The sequence below is a fragment of the Pseudophryne corroboree genome, chromosome 4, assembly GCF_028390025.1.
Source record: "Pseudophryne corroboree isolate aPseCor3 chromosome 4, aPseCor3.hap2, whole genome shotgun sequence".
NCBI classification, from domain to species: Eukaryota; Metazoa; Chordata; class Amphibia; order Anura; family Myobatrachidae; genus Pseudophryne; species Pseudophryne corroboree.
In genome coordinates, this window is record NC_086447.1 from 899129951 (window position 1) to 899146568 (window position 16618).

Sequence of the window (16618 nt, forward strand, 5' to 3'; positions counted from 1 at the left end):
ATCCATCGGAAGAGTATTTAATTAGCAATATTCCGGTGTTGGTTTGAAGCGGATTAATCGCTCGTGCGAATAGTTATGGACATAAGAAGTTTATGAACATTTACTGTATTTGCACTTTATTACCCATGCGGCGGGAAACCTAGTTTCCCACCCACCTGAGCAGTTAGGAATAGTCACAGCCCACCTGTATGAACCAACCTATGACCTTTTGTTATAATACGAAGACGAATTCCTGTGTCCAATGAACAATAAGAATATAGGGACCATTGTACTGTATTGTGTGTAGTGTATAAAAGGACAAGCCGATCTGGGCCAGCTCTCTATTTCTCTTCAACGGTTCTCATCACTGATAATCGGGAGCTGGACATCCAGAAGGCGCATGCGATTGTTTCCCTTTGTGCTTAAGTTTCTCTGCAACCATATCGTCTCTTATTTAATGTTATGAGCCACTCTCTCTCTCTCCTTCCCCCTTAAATGTAATTGTATCTTTATTGTATTTTATGTGTAGTTACTTGGTTAGATATTCTATGTTATTTTGGTAGTGTATAACTTGTACTGTATTATTCTTTTGCGATTGAACGTTCATTCATTTCCTTAAAAGGCGTTAGACCCTTAGACCGGTATTAGTGTTTTATTATATTGCTAAGGGGTTCTCAGAGCGTCACATACGCTCATACAGCTTTTAAACTAACAAGGTTACACTGTGTTGCATTTACACCTTATCACTGCACAAGGGTTTACAGTATAAGTATATTGTTTAAGGCAGGCTTTTTCAACCAGTGTGCCGTGGCACACCAGTGTGCCGCGACCATTTGCAAGGTGTGCCGCGGAGCCAGAGCAGCTTCCTGCACCTTCAGAGTGAACTGCTGGCCCAGGCTCTTCTTAGAGGATCAGTCGTGCTCCAGCCGTGACCTTTGCCTTGAAAACGGTGTGATATCATAGGTCACGGCCGCCGCATCTCACCACCCAGCCAGCCCACCCGCCTGTATACATATCTTCCAGTTCCCGCCTGCATACACAGCTTTCCTTGTCAGCCCACATCCACACCTGCCCGACCGCCCGCTGCTCAGTATTCGCAGAACTCCACTATGAACAACCCCCACCACTGAGTGACGGGAGAAGGACAGCTGATAATAATATTTGTTATTTTATTTCTCCTGTGGGGAACAATGGGATTTCAATAGGATTTATGCGGAGAGAATAAAAATGTATGGATTTATGGGGGGAACAATGTAATGATTTATGTGTGGAGCAATAGGATTTATGTAGGGAGCAACATGATTTATGTGGGGAGCAATGTGATTTTTTTTTTCTGTGTAGGCCAATGTATGTGTGGATTTCTTTTTACTGTGAGGGCCAATGTGTGTGTTTTTTTTTTTCTGTGGGGAAATGATGGTGTGCCTTGGCAATTTTAAAATATTGTTTGGTGTGCCGCAAGTCAAAAAAGGTTGAAAATCACTGGTTTAAGGTATAGTTATAAAGGTTTAACACTGTGAGCGTCAGCGCCGCTTGTGATCTCCTCGTGGTCCCGAGCGTCCGCTACGCTGATAGCGTATCATTACGTTAGTCGGCAGCCTATAGCGTGCTTGCCTGTACGCTCTAAGCCGTGAGCGAACGTGCCGCTCGTGCGTCTCGACCACGGCTAAGCGTTTGTTACGCTACGTGCGTACTCTTACGGTATTCCATACGTCAATTGCGTACTGTGTTCTTTAACCTTTTAGAGTGTTTTAAATAAGATAAATATTAGGCTTTATCAGTTCCAAGACTTACCGAGGCTGCGTTTGACGGCATGGCGGTTGAATTCCGGATCCTAAAGGAAAAGGGCATTCCGGAAGAAGTCATTCCTACGCTGCTAAAAGCCAGGAAAGAAGTAACCGCAAACCATTATCACCGTATTTGGCGAAAATATGTTGCGTGGTGTGAGGCCAGGAAGGCCCCAACAGAGGAATTTCAGCTGGGTCGTTTTCTGCACTTCCTACAGTCAGGGGTGACTATGGGCCTAAAATTGGGTTCCATTAAGGTCCAGATTTCGGCTCTGTCGATTTTCTTCCAGAAAGAACTGGCTTCACTGCCTGGAGTTCAGACATTTGTAAAGGGAGTGCTACATATTCAGCCCCCTTTTGTGCCTCCTGTGGCACCTTGGGATCTCAAGTGGTGTTGAGTTTCTTAAAATCACATTGGTTTGAGCCACTTAAAACTGTGGATTTGAAATATCTCACGTGGAAAGTGGTCATGTTATTGGCCTTGGCTTCGGCCAGGCGTGTGTCAGAATTGGCGGCTTTGTCATGTAAAAGCCCTTATCTGATTTTCCATATGGATAGGGCAGAATTGAGGACTCGTCCCCAGTTTCTCCCTAAGGTAGTATCAGCTTTTCACTTGAACCAACCTATTGTAGTGCCTGCGGCTACTAGGGACTTGGAAGATTCCAAGTTACTGGACGTAGTCAGGGCCTTAAAAATTTATATTTCCAGGACGGCTGGAGTCAGGAAAACTGACTCGCTTTTTATCCTGTAGGCACCCAACAAAATAGGTGCTCCTGCTTCTAAGCAGACTATTGCTCGCTGAATTTGTAGCACAATTTAGCTGGAGCATTCTGCGGCTGGATTGCCGCATCCTAAATCAGTAAAAGCCCATTCCACGAGGAAAGTGGGCTCATCTTGGGCGGCTGCCCGAGGAGTCTCGGCTTTACAATTTTGCCGAGCTGCAACTTGGTCAGGGGCAAACACGTTTGCTAAATTCTACAAAATTGATACCCTGGCTGAGGAGGACCTTGAGTTCTCTCATTCGGTGCTGCAGAGTCATCCGCACTCTCCCACCCGTTTGGGAGCTTTGGTATAATCCCCATGGTCCTTACGGAGTTCCCAGCATCCACTAGGACGTCAGAGAAAATAAGATTTTACTCACCGGTAAATCTATTTCTCGTAGTCCGTAGTGGATGCTGGGCGCCCATCCCAAGTGCGGATTGTCTGCAATACTTGTATGTAGTTATTGCCTAACTAAGGGTTATTGTTGAGCCATCTGTTGAGAGGCTCAGTTATATTTCATACTGTTAACTGGGTATAGTATCACGAGTTATACGGTGTGATTGGTGTGGCTGGTATGAGTCTTACCCGGGATTCAAAATCCTTCCTTATTGTGTCAGCTCTTCCGGGCACAGTATCCTAACTGAGGTCTGGAGGAGGGTCATAGTGGGAGGAGCCAGTGCACACCAGATAGTACCTAATCTTTCTTTTAGAGTGCCCAGTCTCCTGCGGAGCCTGTCTATTCCCCATGGTCCTTACGGAGTTCCCAGCATCCACTACGGACTACGAGAAATAGATTTACCGGTGAGTAAAATCTTATTTTTTCAAACATGACAGTTAGGAGCTGATTGGCTGGAGCACCATTTATCAATAAGAATATAATTCGTTGTTAAACCTTCCCCTAGGTCGGAAGTTACACTTCACTGTAGACTCTGGGTCCTAGTGCCGGAGTGCACTGCTCTCTTACAGAAGGAAACTGCAATGGTTGTAGCTGCCCACCACGCAGAGCGTGAGAAGATTTCCTCCAGGCACATACTGAGCAGTCTCTGAAACACTGATGAATGGATTTAGTAAATTGTGGCCACTCAAGCTGGTAAGAGACCAACTCCAAAGCCTTATTTATCCCGGGATGGCCTGCCATAGGAGAATCATGAAATTGCTAGAGCACAGGTTCTCAGACATGGTCCTCAGGACCCCACACGGTTCATGTTTTGCAGGTCACCTGTAGATTTTTAAAATGTGACAGTTGGTGATACACAGTGCAGCTGCTGGGTGACCTGGAAAACGTGAACCGCGTGGGGTCCTGAGGACCGAGTTTGAGAACCACTGTGCTAGAGAATGTCCTTTTGGAGGGTTCTGGTATGAATGGTCGACTATGTTAAGGTCGACAGTCATTAGGTCAACCACTATTGGTAGACATTGACATAGGCGACATGGACTAATGGTCGACACATGACAGGTCGACACGTGAAAAGGTCGACATGGATTTTGTAACTGTTTTTGGTGTAATTTTTTCCGTAACATGACCAGGAACCCCAATTAGTGTACCGCGTCCCCTTGCATGACTCGCGAGCTGCGGGCACGGTGCGCTGCGCTCGGCACAGGTTACTATTCCCAATCGTAGTCCACGTGAATGGTAAAGTATGAAAAAATGTAAAAATCTACTTTTTATAAAAAATTTAAAAAAAGCCATGTCGACCTTTTCATATGTCGACCTGTCATGGTCGACCATCCAAACGGATACCCTTTTGGAGTTGTTGGGCAGGAACACAATGATAGAACTTCACGGACAGATATTCTAATTCTTGTTCTCCAGTGGCTAATCATTTTATTTTGACAGACACTTTCATCCAGAGACACGTTTTCTCAGAGTTGGATGTGAAAAATGCTGCTAAGATTGTATTCTTTGGCAAGATGGGCGGAACTATCTGAGATGAATCCTGGGATGAGTCACACCGCCTGGAGAGTGCACGCGCTTATCCGCTTTGGTGTTACGGGAGTCAGGTCTGAATTTGAGGTGACAATGAAGTTAAAAACAGCGATGAACAAGCTTGTCCGGCATTTGACCATTTATTGAGAATTATGCACAGGGCCGTAAGAAAGGCTTTGGGTCCCTACACTGCGGGAGTCACACGCTCTTGACTTGATGAAAGCTAGATACACACTTAAATGATGTAACAAACAGTGCAATGGTCGTTCCAATTTCACTTACAGTCATACAATGACACGATTAGGAGGCAACACACTATGTAATCTTCAGAGCGATGACACGGCATGTCCAGGGATTGTATCCAATCAATTGTTGCCCCTGTACACATGAAATGCAATCATCATATAGAACCACTGGCGTTTCTATAATAGGTGCAGAGTGTGCGGTGCACACTGGCCCCTGAGTCCAAAGGGGGCCCTCACCGCACACACTGCACCCATTTTTAAAATACTCTCCCCTCCGAAGTCCAGCGCCGGCATCCTCAGCGCTATTAGAACACAGTGAAAATCGCTCAGCGGCCATTTTCACGGAGTTCTTGCGCATGCGCAGTAGAGAAAGCTCAGGGAAAATGGCTGCCGCGCCATTTTCCCGGAGATCTGCGCATGCGCAGTAGAGTCTGAGCCCTCTAGTGCTCAGACTCTACAGCGCTCCGGGCAGAGAGGAGGGGGGCCAGAACGGAGGAGGCTGAACATGGGCCTCCACCCCTCTTAAAACGCCCCTGTGTAGAACAGTGCCAAACTTTAGAGTCCGACATAGCAGCCCTCATTCAGATCTGGCTGGATTTGCTATCACTGCTCCTTACAAAGACACATCAGCGATAGCACTAATATGGTAATGCATTAGTGGGCGTCACGCCTCCTGCTGCATTACATGATCCGAACTGTGCTCAAGGATTCAGTATCGGATCATCTCCGACGTCATCAGCCGGCAGTCACTGGAACTGCTACAATAAGACCAGGAAATCTCCATCCTATGACGGCGATCCTTGGTCTCTTCCCTCCCGGCGGTGACACGCCTCCGTTTAGATAAACGTAGGCCGCCATCACTTTCCCCTCCTTGCCCCAAAACGGCATCAGACTGTCAATCGCTGATGCTGTTCTGTGTCCGTTGTCTCAGGACCCGTTCACACATGCGCAGAACGGGTCTTGCACATGCCCAATGTGTCGATAATCGATACTTTGTGACGGACGCAGCAACGCCGTCCACATCTGGATCACCCCCATCGCGTCTTTCTGCGGTCCTGCATACACACTACACGATGCATCCCACATCTTACATAGTATTTGTCGTATCTGACATGCAGCACATCAAATGGAACGATGCCGCTTACAACATGTGTAAACAATAGTTTGGATGCACGATAGATCTTATAGTGGGCTGATTAAGAGCTGGACGCTATTCAGTGCGGCAGCGATGAGACACTATGCTAATGCCGCAGGAGGGGCCTGAGGACAAAAGACGCCTCATGCCAATATCTGCGATCTCAGTGCAGCATCGGATGGCGATCGTCACCATCGATCGCAGCCCCCGGCCATCTGAGTGAGCCTCAGCTTACTCAGAACAGCCGGTGGAAAGGCCCAGCCGGGGTCAGTAAGTCGGCATCCAAAGGCGCACACCCTGGGCTCAGAACAGGGGTGACACGCCAACATTTTGTAGAACGGTCCCCGTTGCCACCACCCGCTTCGCCCCCCAAATGCTGCAGCATGTCAATCATTCGGAGGCTAAGGGAGGACTGCGATTGATCCTAAAGGAGAATGGCGAATGCGCAGTACAGATCCTGAGCATGGCCGATCTCTAACAATCGGAGATATACGCAAATTGGGTTTGTATACATCTCTGAATGAGGCCCAGTGTGTACCCAGCTTCATATTTAGAGGGACTGACCAACCCCGCCACCTTTAAGGAGCTGGGGTCCCGGCGTTTCCCAGAGAGAATAGACCTTTTCATTTATGAAGGACATTCAATGGGCACAACCACAGTTCTCTACGGGCTGTCTCCCCATTTCACACCTACAACTTAATCTTATATGTAGGCGCAGGAAGTCTCAGCGAAGTAGGGTGATTTCTACATAATAACTGGTACACTTCACTTTTTATTTATAAATACAACTTTAATATCTCCTATATAATAGCCCAGCTCTGTGACTCTGTGCCTGTGTCTGTAACGCTGGGAGTGACTAGGAGCTCTCATTGGGTTAGCAGCAGGTCTATCACACCCAGTCCACAGCTGATTGGGCGAGAAACACCCTCCTACACAGGTTACATCCACTGGGAGGCTCTGCCCTTTGCCTGCTGTGTGTTCCCAGAGCAGGATTAACAATGGGGCTGATGGAGCTGCAGCTCCAGCCCCACACCATCTGCAGCAACACACCCTCCAACAATTTACACATAAAAATCGCCGCAAAATTCCAAAAGGGGCGTGGCCATGGGTAAAGTGCCGTAGCCACGCCCCCTTTCCTATACTTTCAATGGAAGTTTGGAGAGCCAAAAATCGGTACAGACCATAAAAAAAAGGTTCTGTACCTGCCAAAAAGGTGCAGCTGGAGGGTATGCCACTGCATCTGCAGCAAGTCCCTGTGCTGTAGATAAGGAAAAAAAAATTCGCAGGCGCGTCGCTGCATGGCGACGGCCGTCGCCGGGCAGCGACGAGAATAACAAAGAAAGCGTTCGCAGCGGCGAACGCAAGAAGATTGACAGGAAGAGGCCGGCCGGAGGCGTCAACTGACCGTTTTCAGGGAGTGTCCATCCGAACACAGGCGTGCCAGCCGTTTCCAGGGAGGGATCCTGACGTCAGCTCCGTCCTGGATGATCGCAGCGGGTGAGTAAGTCCTGAGCTGTGCAGAGACTGCAAAAACGTTTGTTTGTGCAGCTCTCTGCAGAAGCATTTGCAGCCCTGCACAGCGATTCCCCCCTCCCCTGTAGGCGGCAACTACCTGATCACAGCACTGCTAAAAGTAGCCTGCTAGGGATCAGGTCAGAATGACCCCCTATGTCCTGCTGCCAGTCCACCTGCCCCCTCCGGCATCAACAATCCCTACTAGCTAGCCATGGCGCATGTGGAACAAAAGCTGCTGCGGCCACCGGCATAGATGTGTTTGAAAGCGGCACAGTAGAAGGCTTTCATAGCCCTCCCTGCGCCACATACTCTCTGAGCCCCGGAGCCTCCTCTGCGCGTGATGTCACAGAAGTGCCTCCCAGCCACAGCCGCAAAGCACTATGTTGTTACATTGAACTTTCACATTTTTATAAAGCTGCTTTGAAAAAAATCCGGTGAGTGCCGCCTGGTCCCTGCAATGAGGAGGAGACTTGCCAAGTCTGAACCAGGGGACTACAGTATATTTTTATATATATATATATATATATATATATATATGTGTGTGGATGTGTTAAAGAAGGATAAGCTGCGATACCTAGCATAAGCGCCAACCAAACACTTTGAGGCAGGGATATAAAAGTGCCCTGTTTCAGTCATTAGGATCCAGAAATAACAGCATACAGCCCACACAATGACAGCCGCTACAGTAACACGCGGTTAATATATCAGGCCTGGGAGTGTATTAGGCCAGCCTGTTCCTCACACGTTACCCACGGTGGCTGCTAATTCCAGTAAAATCACTTATTTGGAACAGAAATGTCAGTGAGCTGTAATTTTGGCCGGCCTCTCTCTCTGAGACTCTGAGAGAGGCTGCCAGTAATTACAGGTTAAAAAGGAACTTCCTATATCACCGCGTATACAGTATGTAATCACTAGGGGAGCGGATGCAGTTACCAGCAGGGGGCATATTCTGCCCAGGAATATGAAGGTGGTATATTACCTGGCTAGTTCATTTGTTTTGTGAGAACAGCGGGTCACATGAATGAAAACGGGTGATCTGCCCGCTCATAGAAGTTTATACAAAAATATGGAGTTTTTGTTGTACAATATTCAATTTATACAAAACAGCGGCACGCCGTGCTGGTTTGATGCAACAGAATAATATCTCGCCGTGTCTTGTAAACCTGCAGACATCACTGATGCTGCTTTCACATCGCAAAACCTGCTTTTGAAATGGTTCTTTAAACGGTTCTTAAAACGGGTCTGAGCAGTTAAACCCCCTTCACATCGCATGTTGTAACCAGTATATTACCATTTCATTACCGTTTTGGTACCTTTCACACTGAACCCGTTTCACCCATAGAAAACAGTGGTTGTCATTTTAAATGTTTATTTCCTGCTTCTGCCTGGTGACATCACACATGGAGACAGCCTATCACCTTCTGGGGCTTGCAAATACCGTTTCAGACCCTTTCACACTGCACAATGAAACGGGTCTGAAACGGGTAGGACCCTGCTTTTTTACCGTTTCAAAATACCGGTATTTTGAAAACGGTAAATTGAAGGTGACCCTTTCACATCGCAGCTCGAACCGTTTAGGAAGCCTTAAAAATCGGCAATTTACCGGGTTCAAGCTGCGGTGTGAAAGGGGTATGAATGGCGCAGCACTGAGGAGTGCTAGCTCTGAGGGCAATGTAACTGCCAGATATACTCTACTAGAGTATATCTAACACACTCAACATATCACATATGCAGCTGTCAATATATTCAAAGCAGATTTAGGGAGAGATGTACTAAAGCCTTGGAGAATGATAAAGCGGAGAGAGATAAAGTAACAGCCAATCAGCTCCTAACTGCTATGTTACAGGCTGTGTTAAAAAAAATGACAGGAGCTGATTGGGGGTACTTTATCTCTCTCCATAGCTTAGTACATCCGCCCCACAATATTGTAATTTTTCTTTTTATTAAAATATAATGGCATTAATCATATAATGTCCATAATTTCATTGTTTTCACACACTGCCGTTACTGAAATCTACATGTCATGTACTCCTGGCGCATTAATATGCTTCATTCTCGACCAAATAAATCTACCAACGTAAGAATCTATAAAACAACAAGCTATGAGACTGAGGTCGTACCGTAGTGTCCACAGCTGTCACTTTATGTGTCGCTACGTGCTTGGGCGTTGGCTCCTCCTTTGATAAAATCACAGATCCTTCCCCTCCCAATGTCACCAGGACCAGGTTACAGCCACGTTCCAGCAGCGCCAAGCCGGCCTTTCCCGCATCTCCGGCATTATTCACCTGGATACCTGTTAATATCTCCGCCTGGAAAATGAGAGCGAGAGAGTGTGTGAGATAGAGTGAGAGTGTGAGAGAGAGACAGATAGTGGGAAGAAGAGTGTGAGAGAGAGAGAGAGAGAGAGAGAGAGAGAGAGAGAGAGAAAGAGACAGAGTGTGAGATAGAGAGTAGGAGGAAGAGTATGTATGAGAGAGGAAGAGAGAGAGTCAGAGAGTGGGAGGAAGAGTGTGTATGAGGAAGAGAGTGTATGAGAGAGAGGAAGAGAGAGTGAGGAAGAGAGTGTATGAGAGAGAGGAAGAGAGAGTGAGATAGATAGTGGGAGATAAAGTGTGTATGAGAGAGAGAGTGGGAGGAAGAGTGTGCGTGAGAGAGAGAGGAAGAGAGAGAGAGTGATATAGAGAGTGGGAGGAAGAGAGAGAGAGAGACACAGACAGTGGGATGAAAAGTGTGTATGAGAGAGAGGAAGAGAGAGAGAGAGAGAAACACACAGAGACAGAGTCGGAGGAAGAGTGTGTATGAGAGAGAGAGAGAGAGAGAGAGAGAAAGAGAGGAAGAGAGAGAGACAGAGTGAGAGGAAGAGAGAGAGACAGAGTGGGAGGAAGTGTGTGTGAGAGAGAGAGTAAGAGTGTGTGTGAGAAAGAGACTAAGAGAGAGTGAGATAGAGAGTAGGAGGAAGAGTGTGAGAGAGAGAGGAAGAGAGAGAGTAGAAGGAAGAGTGTGTATGCGAGAGAGGAAGAGAGAGAGAGAGAGAGTGGGAGGAAGAGTGTGTGTGTGAGAGAGATATAGAGTGGGAGGAAGAGAGAGAGAGAGAGAGAGAGAGAGAGAGATAGAGAGTAGGCAGAAGAGTGTATGAGAGAGGGAGAGAGAGAGAAAAGGAGACAGAGTGGGAGGAAGAGTGTGTGAGAGAGAGAGTGTGAGACAGAGAGTCAGAGGAAGAGTGTGTATGAGAGAGAGAGAGAGGAAGAGAGAGAGAGAGACAGAGTGGGAGGAAGTGTGTGTGAGAGAGGAAGAGTGTGTGTGAGAAAGAGACGAAGAGAGAGTGAGATAGAGAGTGGGAGGAAGAGTGTGAGAGAGAGAGAGGAAGAGAGAGAGTGGGAGGAAGAGTGTGTATGAGAGAGAGGAATAGAGAGAGAGAGTGGGAGAAAGAGTGTGTGTGTGTGTGTGTGTGTGTGTGTGTGTGTGTGTGTGTGTGTGTGTGTGTGTGTGTGTGTGAGAGAGTGAGATATAGAGTGGGAGGAAGAGTGAGAGAGAGAGAGTGAGAGAGTGTGAGATAGAGAGTGGGAGGAAGTGTGTGTAAGAGAGAGAGAGAGAGAGAGAGAGAGAGAGAGGAAGAGAGAGTGAAAGAGAGTGGGAGGAAGAATGTGTATGAGAGAAAGTGAGAAAGGAAGAGAGAAACAGAGTGAGAGAGAGAGAGAGAGAGAGAGAGAGAGAGAGAGAGAGAGAGAGAGAGAGAAAGAGAGAGTTGAAGGGGGAGTGAGTGAGATAAAGTGAGATGGAGGGAGAGAGAGTGAGCTAGGGAGTGAGGGAGAGAGTGAGTGAGCTAGGGAGTGAGTGAGAAAGAAAGAGAGTGTGTGTGAGAAAGGGTGAGAGTAATGGTGCCCATACACTTGTGCGATGCCCCGCGACATCGCACTGGCAGTTCAGGTGCGATGAAATCGCGCCTGAACTGCCAACGTGATTACCATGCGATCATGCGATAGATCGCATGGTAATCACGTGATGGGCACGTTATCGGCGGGTGCCTATCGCGCATCGCAGTGCGATGCAATAAATATTAAGTGCAGCACATACTATCATGAGACGCGATATTCGAGCGGCGTGCCCGCGCATCGCGTCGCATGGTACCTTAAATGTGCATACAATCCTTCGATTTCTCTCACAGATGCGGTCGAAATCGAAGGATTGTACCTGATATCTCACAAGTGTATGGGCTACATAAGAGTGAGAAAGGGAGCGTAAGTGAGTGTGAGAGAGATAGAGTGAGGGAGAGAGTGAGTGAGACAGAGAGGGAGAGAGTGAGTGAGATAGGGAGAGTGAGTGAGAAAGAGTGAGTGAGAAAGAGTGAGTGAGAAAGGGTGTGTGAGAGACAGGGCGTGTGAGTGAGTGAGAGTGTGTGAGATACAGAGAGAGAGAGAGAGAGAGAGAGAGAGAGAGAGAGAGAGTTCTTCCAAGTGCACCAGACATAAAACCCTAACTATGAAGAATCAGGCGTTACCATGAATATAAATATCAGGTGAGTGACATGAGAGTGAGAACCTCACACAGAGTCCACACAGGATGTATGGCTTACACTGACACCACCACCACAAGCCTGAGTGCACACTCATCCCCCAGCCTCACCTCACTCTCATTGCAGCAGAAGACGTCCGATAGGGTGAAGAAAGCAGGGTCTAGGTCAGCTATGGCTGGAGCCGGGTTGAAAATTGTTTTAACTGAAATCAAAAGTACAAAATAAATGTAGAAAAGGGTACACTGTACCTATTAAAATATCAACCCCCCACCCACAGAACAAACAGTTCTGCTTCTGCCATGCCACGTACGGCCCTGAGGTCATAGGAGACTCACAATTTTTACAGATCATCCATAACATCTGCTCCTCCAGAAACTCACAAGTCTCTCTCCTTCCAGGAACTACTGGATCTCCTTGTTCCAAGTCAGTAATTCTATAAAATGCCCAACAAACAACCTAAATCCAAAGCATCCGTGCTCTCAGAGACTGGTGGCACGGTGACCAGCTCCTACCCTACAGCGAAACGCACATGCCACTTGTTCTAACAACTGCCGGACAAATAACATATAATGCTGTTACAGTCACAACATGCAGAGAAATACACTAATATAGAAATGTGATAAAGCTGTGTAATGTGGCATTTGTGTGTCTTATCTACTGTGTTGTTGAATTGTAAAAAATTGTGCTTAAACTTCTCAAAGTTACAAACATATGTTCAAAATTAAGTTGCAACGGTCAATGTTTTGTTTTCCATTATAAAACGTCAGCTCTCCCTAAAATGCAATGTACGCTATACACAGATCTCCTCTCCCTAACTACTCCTGCTGCGGCACAGGCAGGTTCAAACAGCAGTGTCCCAAGGAGGGTCATTCCGACCTGATCGCACGCTGCTGTTTTTCGCAGCGCATCGATCAGGTCACTACTGCGAATGCGTATGCACCGCAATGCGCAGGTGCGCCGTACGGGTACAAAGCGGATCGTTGCTGAGCGTTGGATTTAATGAAGAATCCATTCGCACAGCTGATCGCAAGGAGATTGACAGGAAGAGGGCGTTTGTGGGTGTCAACTGACCGTTTTCTGGGAGTGGTAGGGAAAACACAGGCGTGTCCAAATGTTTGCAGGGCGGGTGTCTGGCGTCAATTCCGCGACCGGACAGGCTGAAGTGATCGCAAGGGCTGAGTAAGTCCAGACCTACTCAGAAACTGCACAAACTGTTTTTGTACCGCTTGGCTGCACACGTGTTCGCACACTTGCAAAGCTAAAATACACTCCCCTGTAGGTGGCGACTATCTGATCGCAGCGCTGCAAAAAGTAGCTAGCGAGCGATCAACTCGGAATGACCCCCCCAAGTCACTAACACAGGCATTGATTGGCCGAAGCCATGGTGCCATCCAATCACGGCCTGGGTTAGATTAGAAAGGAGTCTAATGGTGTTTCATTTAAATTGTTCCTATTTGTCAACTATATTCTAAATAACCAGTGTGGGGGTTTGATACATTTCCTCCTCTGTATTTATATTGTGTCATGTCCAATATAGCGTAAGGTACACCTATGCCTCCACCCCAGGTTCTCTCCAGTAATTCGGTGCAACATAAATATAGGGGAATTATTAGTGGGTCAGTTACCTTTGAGCAATTGTTTTATAAGGAATTGCTGTAGTTCCAGAGGACTGCGTTGGTGGACCCTCAAACACTAATGTCTGGGCTGAGAGGCTCTTCCTATGGAGTACAAATAGCGTAGAAGGCGAATGAATCCTAATTCTAATCATTCCTTCAGCAGTTCAACCTAGGGTTGGCGATTGATCATCGATGGTCTGATGACGATGGTGGTTTCGCCATCAACGGAAGGACACCAGTGGTAAACATCAGTGGTTGATCGATGGTGAGTTCCAGCGCATGAGCATAAACTAATCAGTGATGGCTCAGACATCCGTGGCTACTTACAGAAGGTGAAAATCCATCGACCATCGATGGCAGAGCTGACCGCTACTAACCAAACCACTGCTACAGCCTCACCTGACAACCCGCTACATCTCCAATGGAGTGAGATCTGTGAGATCGCAGGCAGTGCTCCATTTGGGGGCGTGGACAGGGCAACGCCGGGCAGCGTTCTTGAAAACGAGGCACGCCGGCCCTGTTTTCGATGAGTGTCTGCTTCTTCCGACGCAGCTTCACTGGCCCCGGCAGTGTGTGAAAACACCGGCCATTCTGTGTAACCGGAGATCTACTCAGATTATTGATGGCCACGCAGATGATCCGAAGCTGCGTTCACCGATCACAATACTTTGCGTGAATCTACCCAGGACGCATCCTGCTGCCTTTACATATTTCAGCTTCGCAGCTGCGTGCAAAGACTCAGAGGCTGTGCTGCTGCAACCCTCTGTGAGGCTGCCCCGGAGAGCGGAGAGGAGGCTGCAGAACAGGCTGGAGGTCCGCGGGGAGGGGGGATAGGTTCATGGAAATTTGTGAGTGACAGTTTGAGTCCTTTGTGAATAAATACACTGTGACCAATACACCTTGGCTGTGTTGAGCTGTCCGCTTACAGTGTAAAGGCCCCCATCCACTAGTCCAATTTGGACACTTTTCTTCAGATTTCGACGCATCTGACCGAAAAATCTGAAGAAAAGAGTCACATCGGATGGCTCCTCCGATCCGACGTGCAGTCCCGTGTCAGATATGTCGGAACTACAGATCTTTGTGGCTGCCCCAACTATTTATCTGAATCTGAAGTGTTTTTTTTACTTCAGATGTATCTGATCAGATTCATCTGAAGCGTCACTTGACTGGCATCTCCCTGGCTACTCCCACCCACCACAGGATGCGGTGGCAGCAGCAGCAGATCAATCACATGTAGTATGTGTGCATCTGATATATCTGATGCGATCTGGCACATGATAGATCGCATCCGACATATCTGAAGTGAATGTAGTGAAAATTAAAGCCAGGGAGAGTTCAAGAGAAATCTGACGTGATCTGCAGTTCAGACAAGTCTGAGTAGCGGATGGTCACCTTAACAAAGTCTGCACTGGAGTCTTCATGAGCGAGCGGCCAGGCGGCTGTGTCCAGGTCTGAATCGGGCCCTGCACAGCTGCCGCTAATAAGCCCCTATGAACCAGACTTGTTTTCTATAAACAAGCTCCTGATTTTTTTAATGAACTACAAATGGCTTTTCCTGGCACAGCCGACGTCAGGCAACAGATCAAAACACGCTCTCTGCTTCCTGAGACGTTTTAAAAGGAGAACTGCAGAGTCCACATATTTCCACTGAAAAGTGACCCCCGAATGGATCTGCTTTGACTTACTGTACAAGCGGTAGTGTTGTCTGGCTCATGTACTGACCACTGTGCTGCCCGGGGCTCTCCGGGAAGTCACCTAAGATAGATGCCTGAAATCGGCCATGTTTTAGGGCTAATTTATAGTTAGGGGTAACTTGTTAGAAGTTGCAATTTTGAACCATATTGTGCTAGAATAGTGATAGGGGGGCTTTATAATGAGCAGGCAGACTTGGAATTGGGAGGGGGGGGGGGGGACTCTTTGCAACATGGTTTATCCAGGAACATATATCCTTAACTGGATTTGCGCTCCTGACTGTAAATGTGCCGTGTAACCGTCTCACTGTGCCAGAGGGCACCCAGCGTAGCGGCGGAAGATGCGGGTGGAGCCGTTATGATGAGCCCCCTGTAGCAGGACACAGCGTTCCCTGCCGAACCACCAACTTATCATTCTATGGGTGGTATTCAAATGATATATCACGCTCAAGCTCCTTTCTAAAGTGATCCCTGTTATTGCGCACATTGCGCCCATAGTAATCAGGTTTAGCTGCGCAGAGGTTGGGCGCCCTCGCTACTCCAGGGGTAGCGAACTGAAATGATTATACCACGCCCGTCAGCAGATACAAAACGGGTGTGGAAGGGGGTGAAAAGAATTGAATACCGCCCTATGTATTGATGTATAGAAACATTGCGATAATTGCACCGTGACTTAGAAAGATCCTGACTGTGCAAACACCAGCACCCTTCTCCATAACAACGGCACAGGGGTCACCCAACAAAATACCAGTGAGCTTATACAATAAAGAGGAGGCTTACAGAATGACGTATATATAGCGAATAGGGCAGGATGTATGCAAATGTGGCAGTAACTTACACGGTAATTCACAGACCAAAATATAGCCGAGATGTTTATAGCTTTGTTAGGATGCTTCTTTGAATTATGTTGCCGACAGCCCTGTAAATGCTGACACCACAGATACAGAGATTCGGGTGTGGATTAAAAGATCGACAGTGTCTAGATAGACAGTCAATAGGTCAACACCAGAAGGTCGATAGTCGATAGTTTCACAGAATCAAAAGCTCGACAGTTAAATGGTCAGTGTGGATTTATGTCAACAGGTTGACATGGTCGACATGCAAATGGTCGAAACAAAAAAAGGTCCTTCGTGCTCAAAACGAGCCTAGAAGACGGCTTCCGACATTCCCATGTGATGAATCAGTTGCATGGCTGCCGTCCAGGGACGCCCATTCCACCGACACAGTGATCCGTCAGCAGATGGACCAATCCGCCGACACTCTCACTCTTCTCCCATGTACGGTGCGGAGTATGAGCAGTCGGTGATTGCTTCCTACAGCATATAGGTAGTTTGCAGATTTCCGCGGGCCCGTCAGCATTTGAACGTATGAACGGCTCAGAATGAGTCCCTGGGTCCACGGCTCACAAAGGGACATTTAGTCAAGTGTTGAATTATGGCCAGGCAGCACGA

At 47.5% G+C, this 16618-nt stretch overlaps 1 protein-coding gene across 1 annotated transcript in view; it reads right to left on the reverse strand.

Moving 5' to 3' along the window:
- The window catches only part of RBKS (ribokinase), a 155767-nt gene that overhangs the window by 68521 nt on the left and 70628 nt on the right, over positions 1-16618 (reverse strand). Inside the window, exons 7-8 of the mRNA XM_063918903.1 lie at positions 11971-12062; positions 9468-9656 (exon numbers count right to left, since the gene is read on the reverse strand). Coding sequence (XP_063774973.1) covers positions 9468-9656; positions 11971-12062 — 281 coding nt within the window. The remainder of the gene's footprint in view (positions 1-9467; positions 9657-11970; positions 12063-16618) is intronic.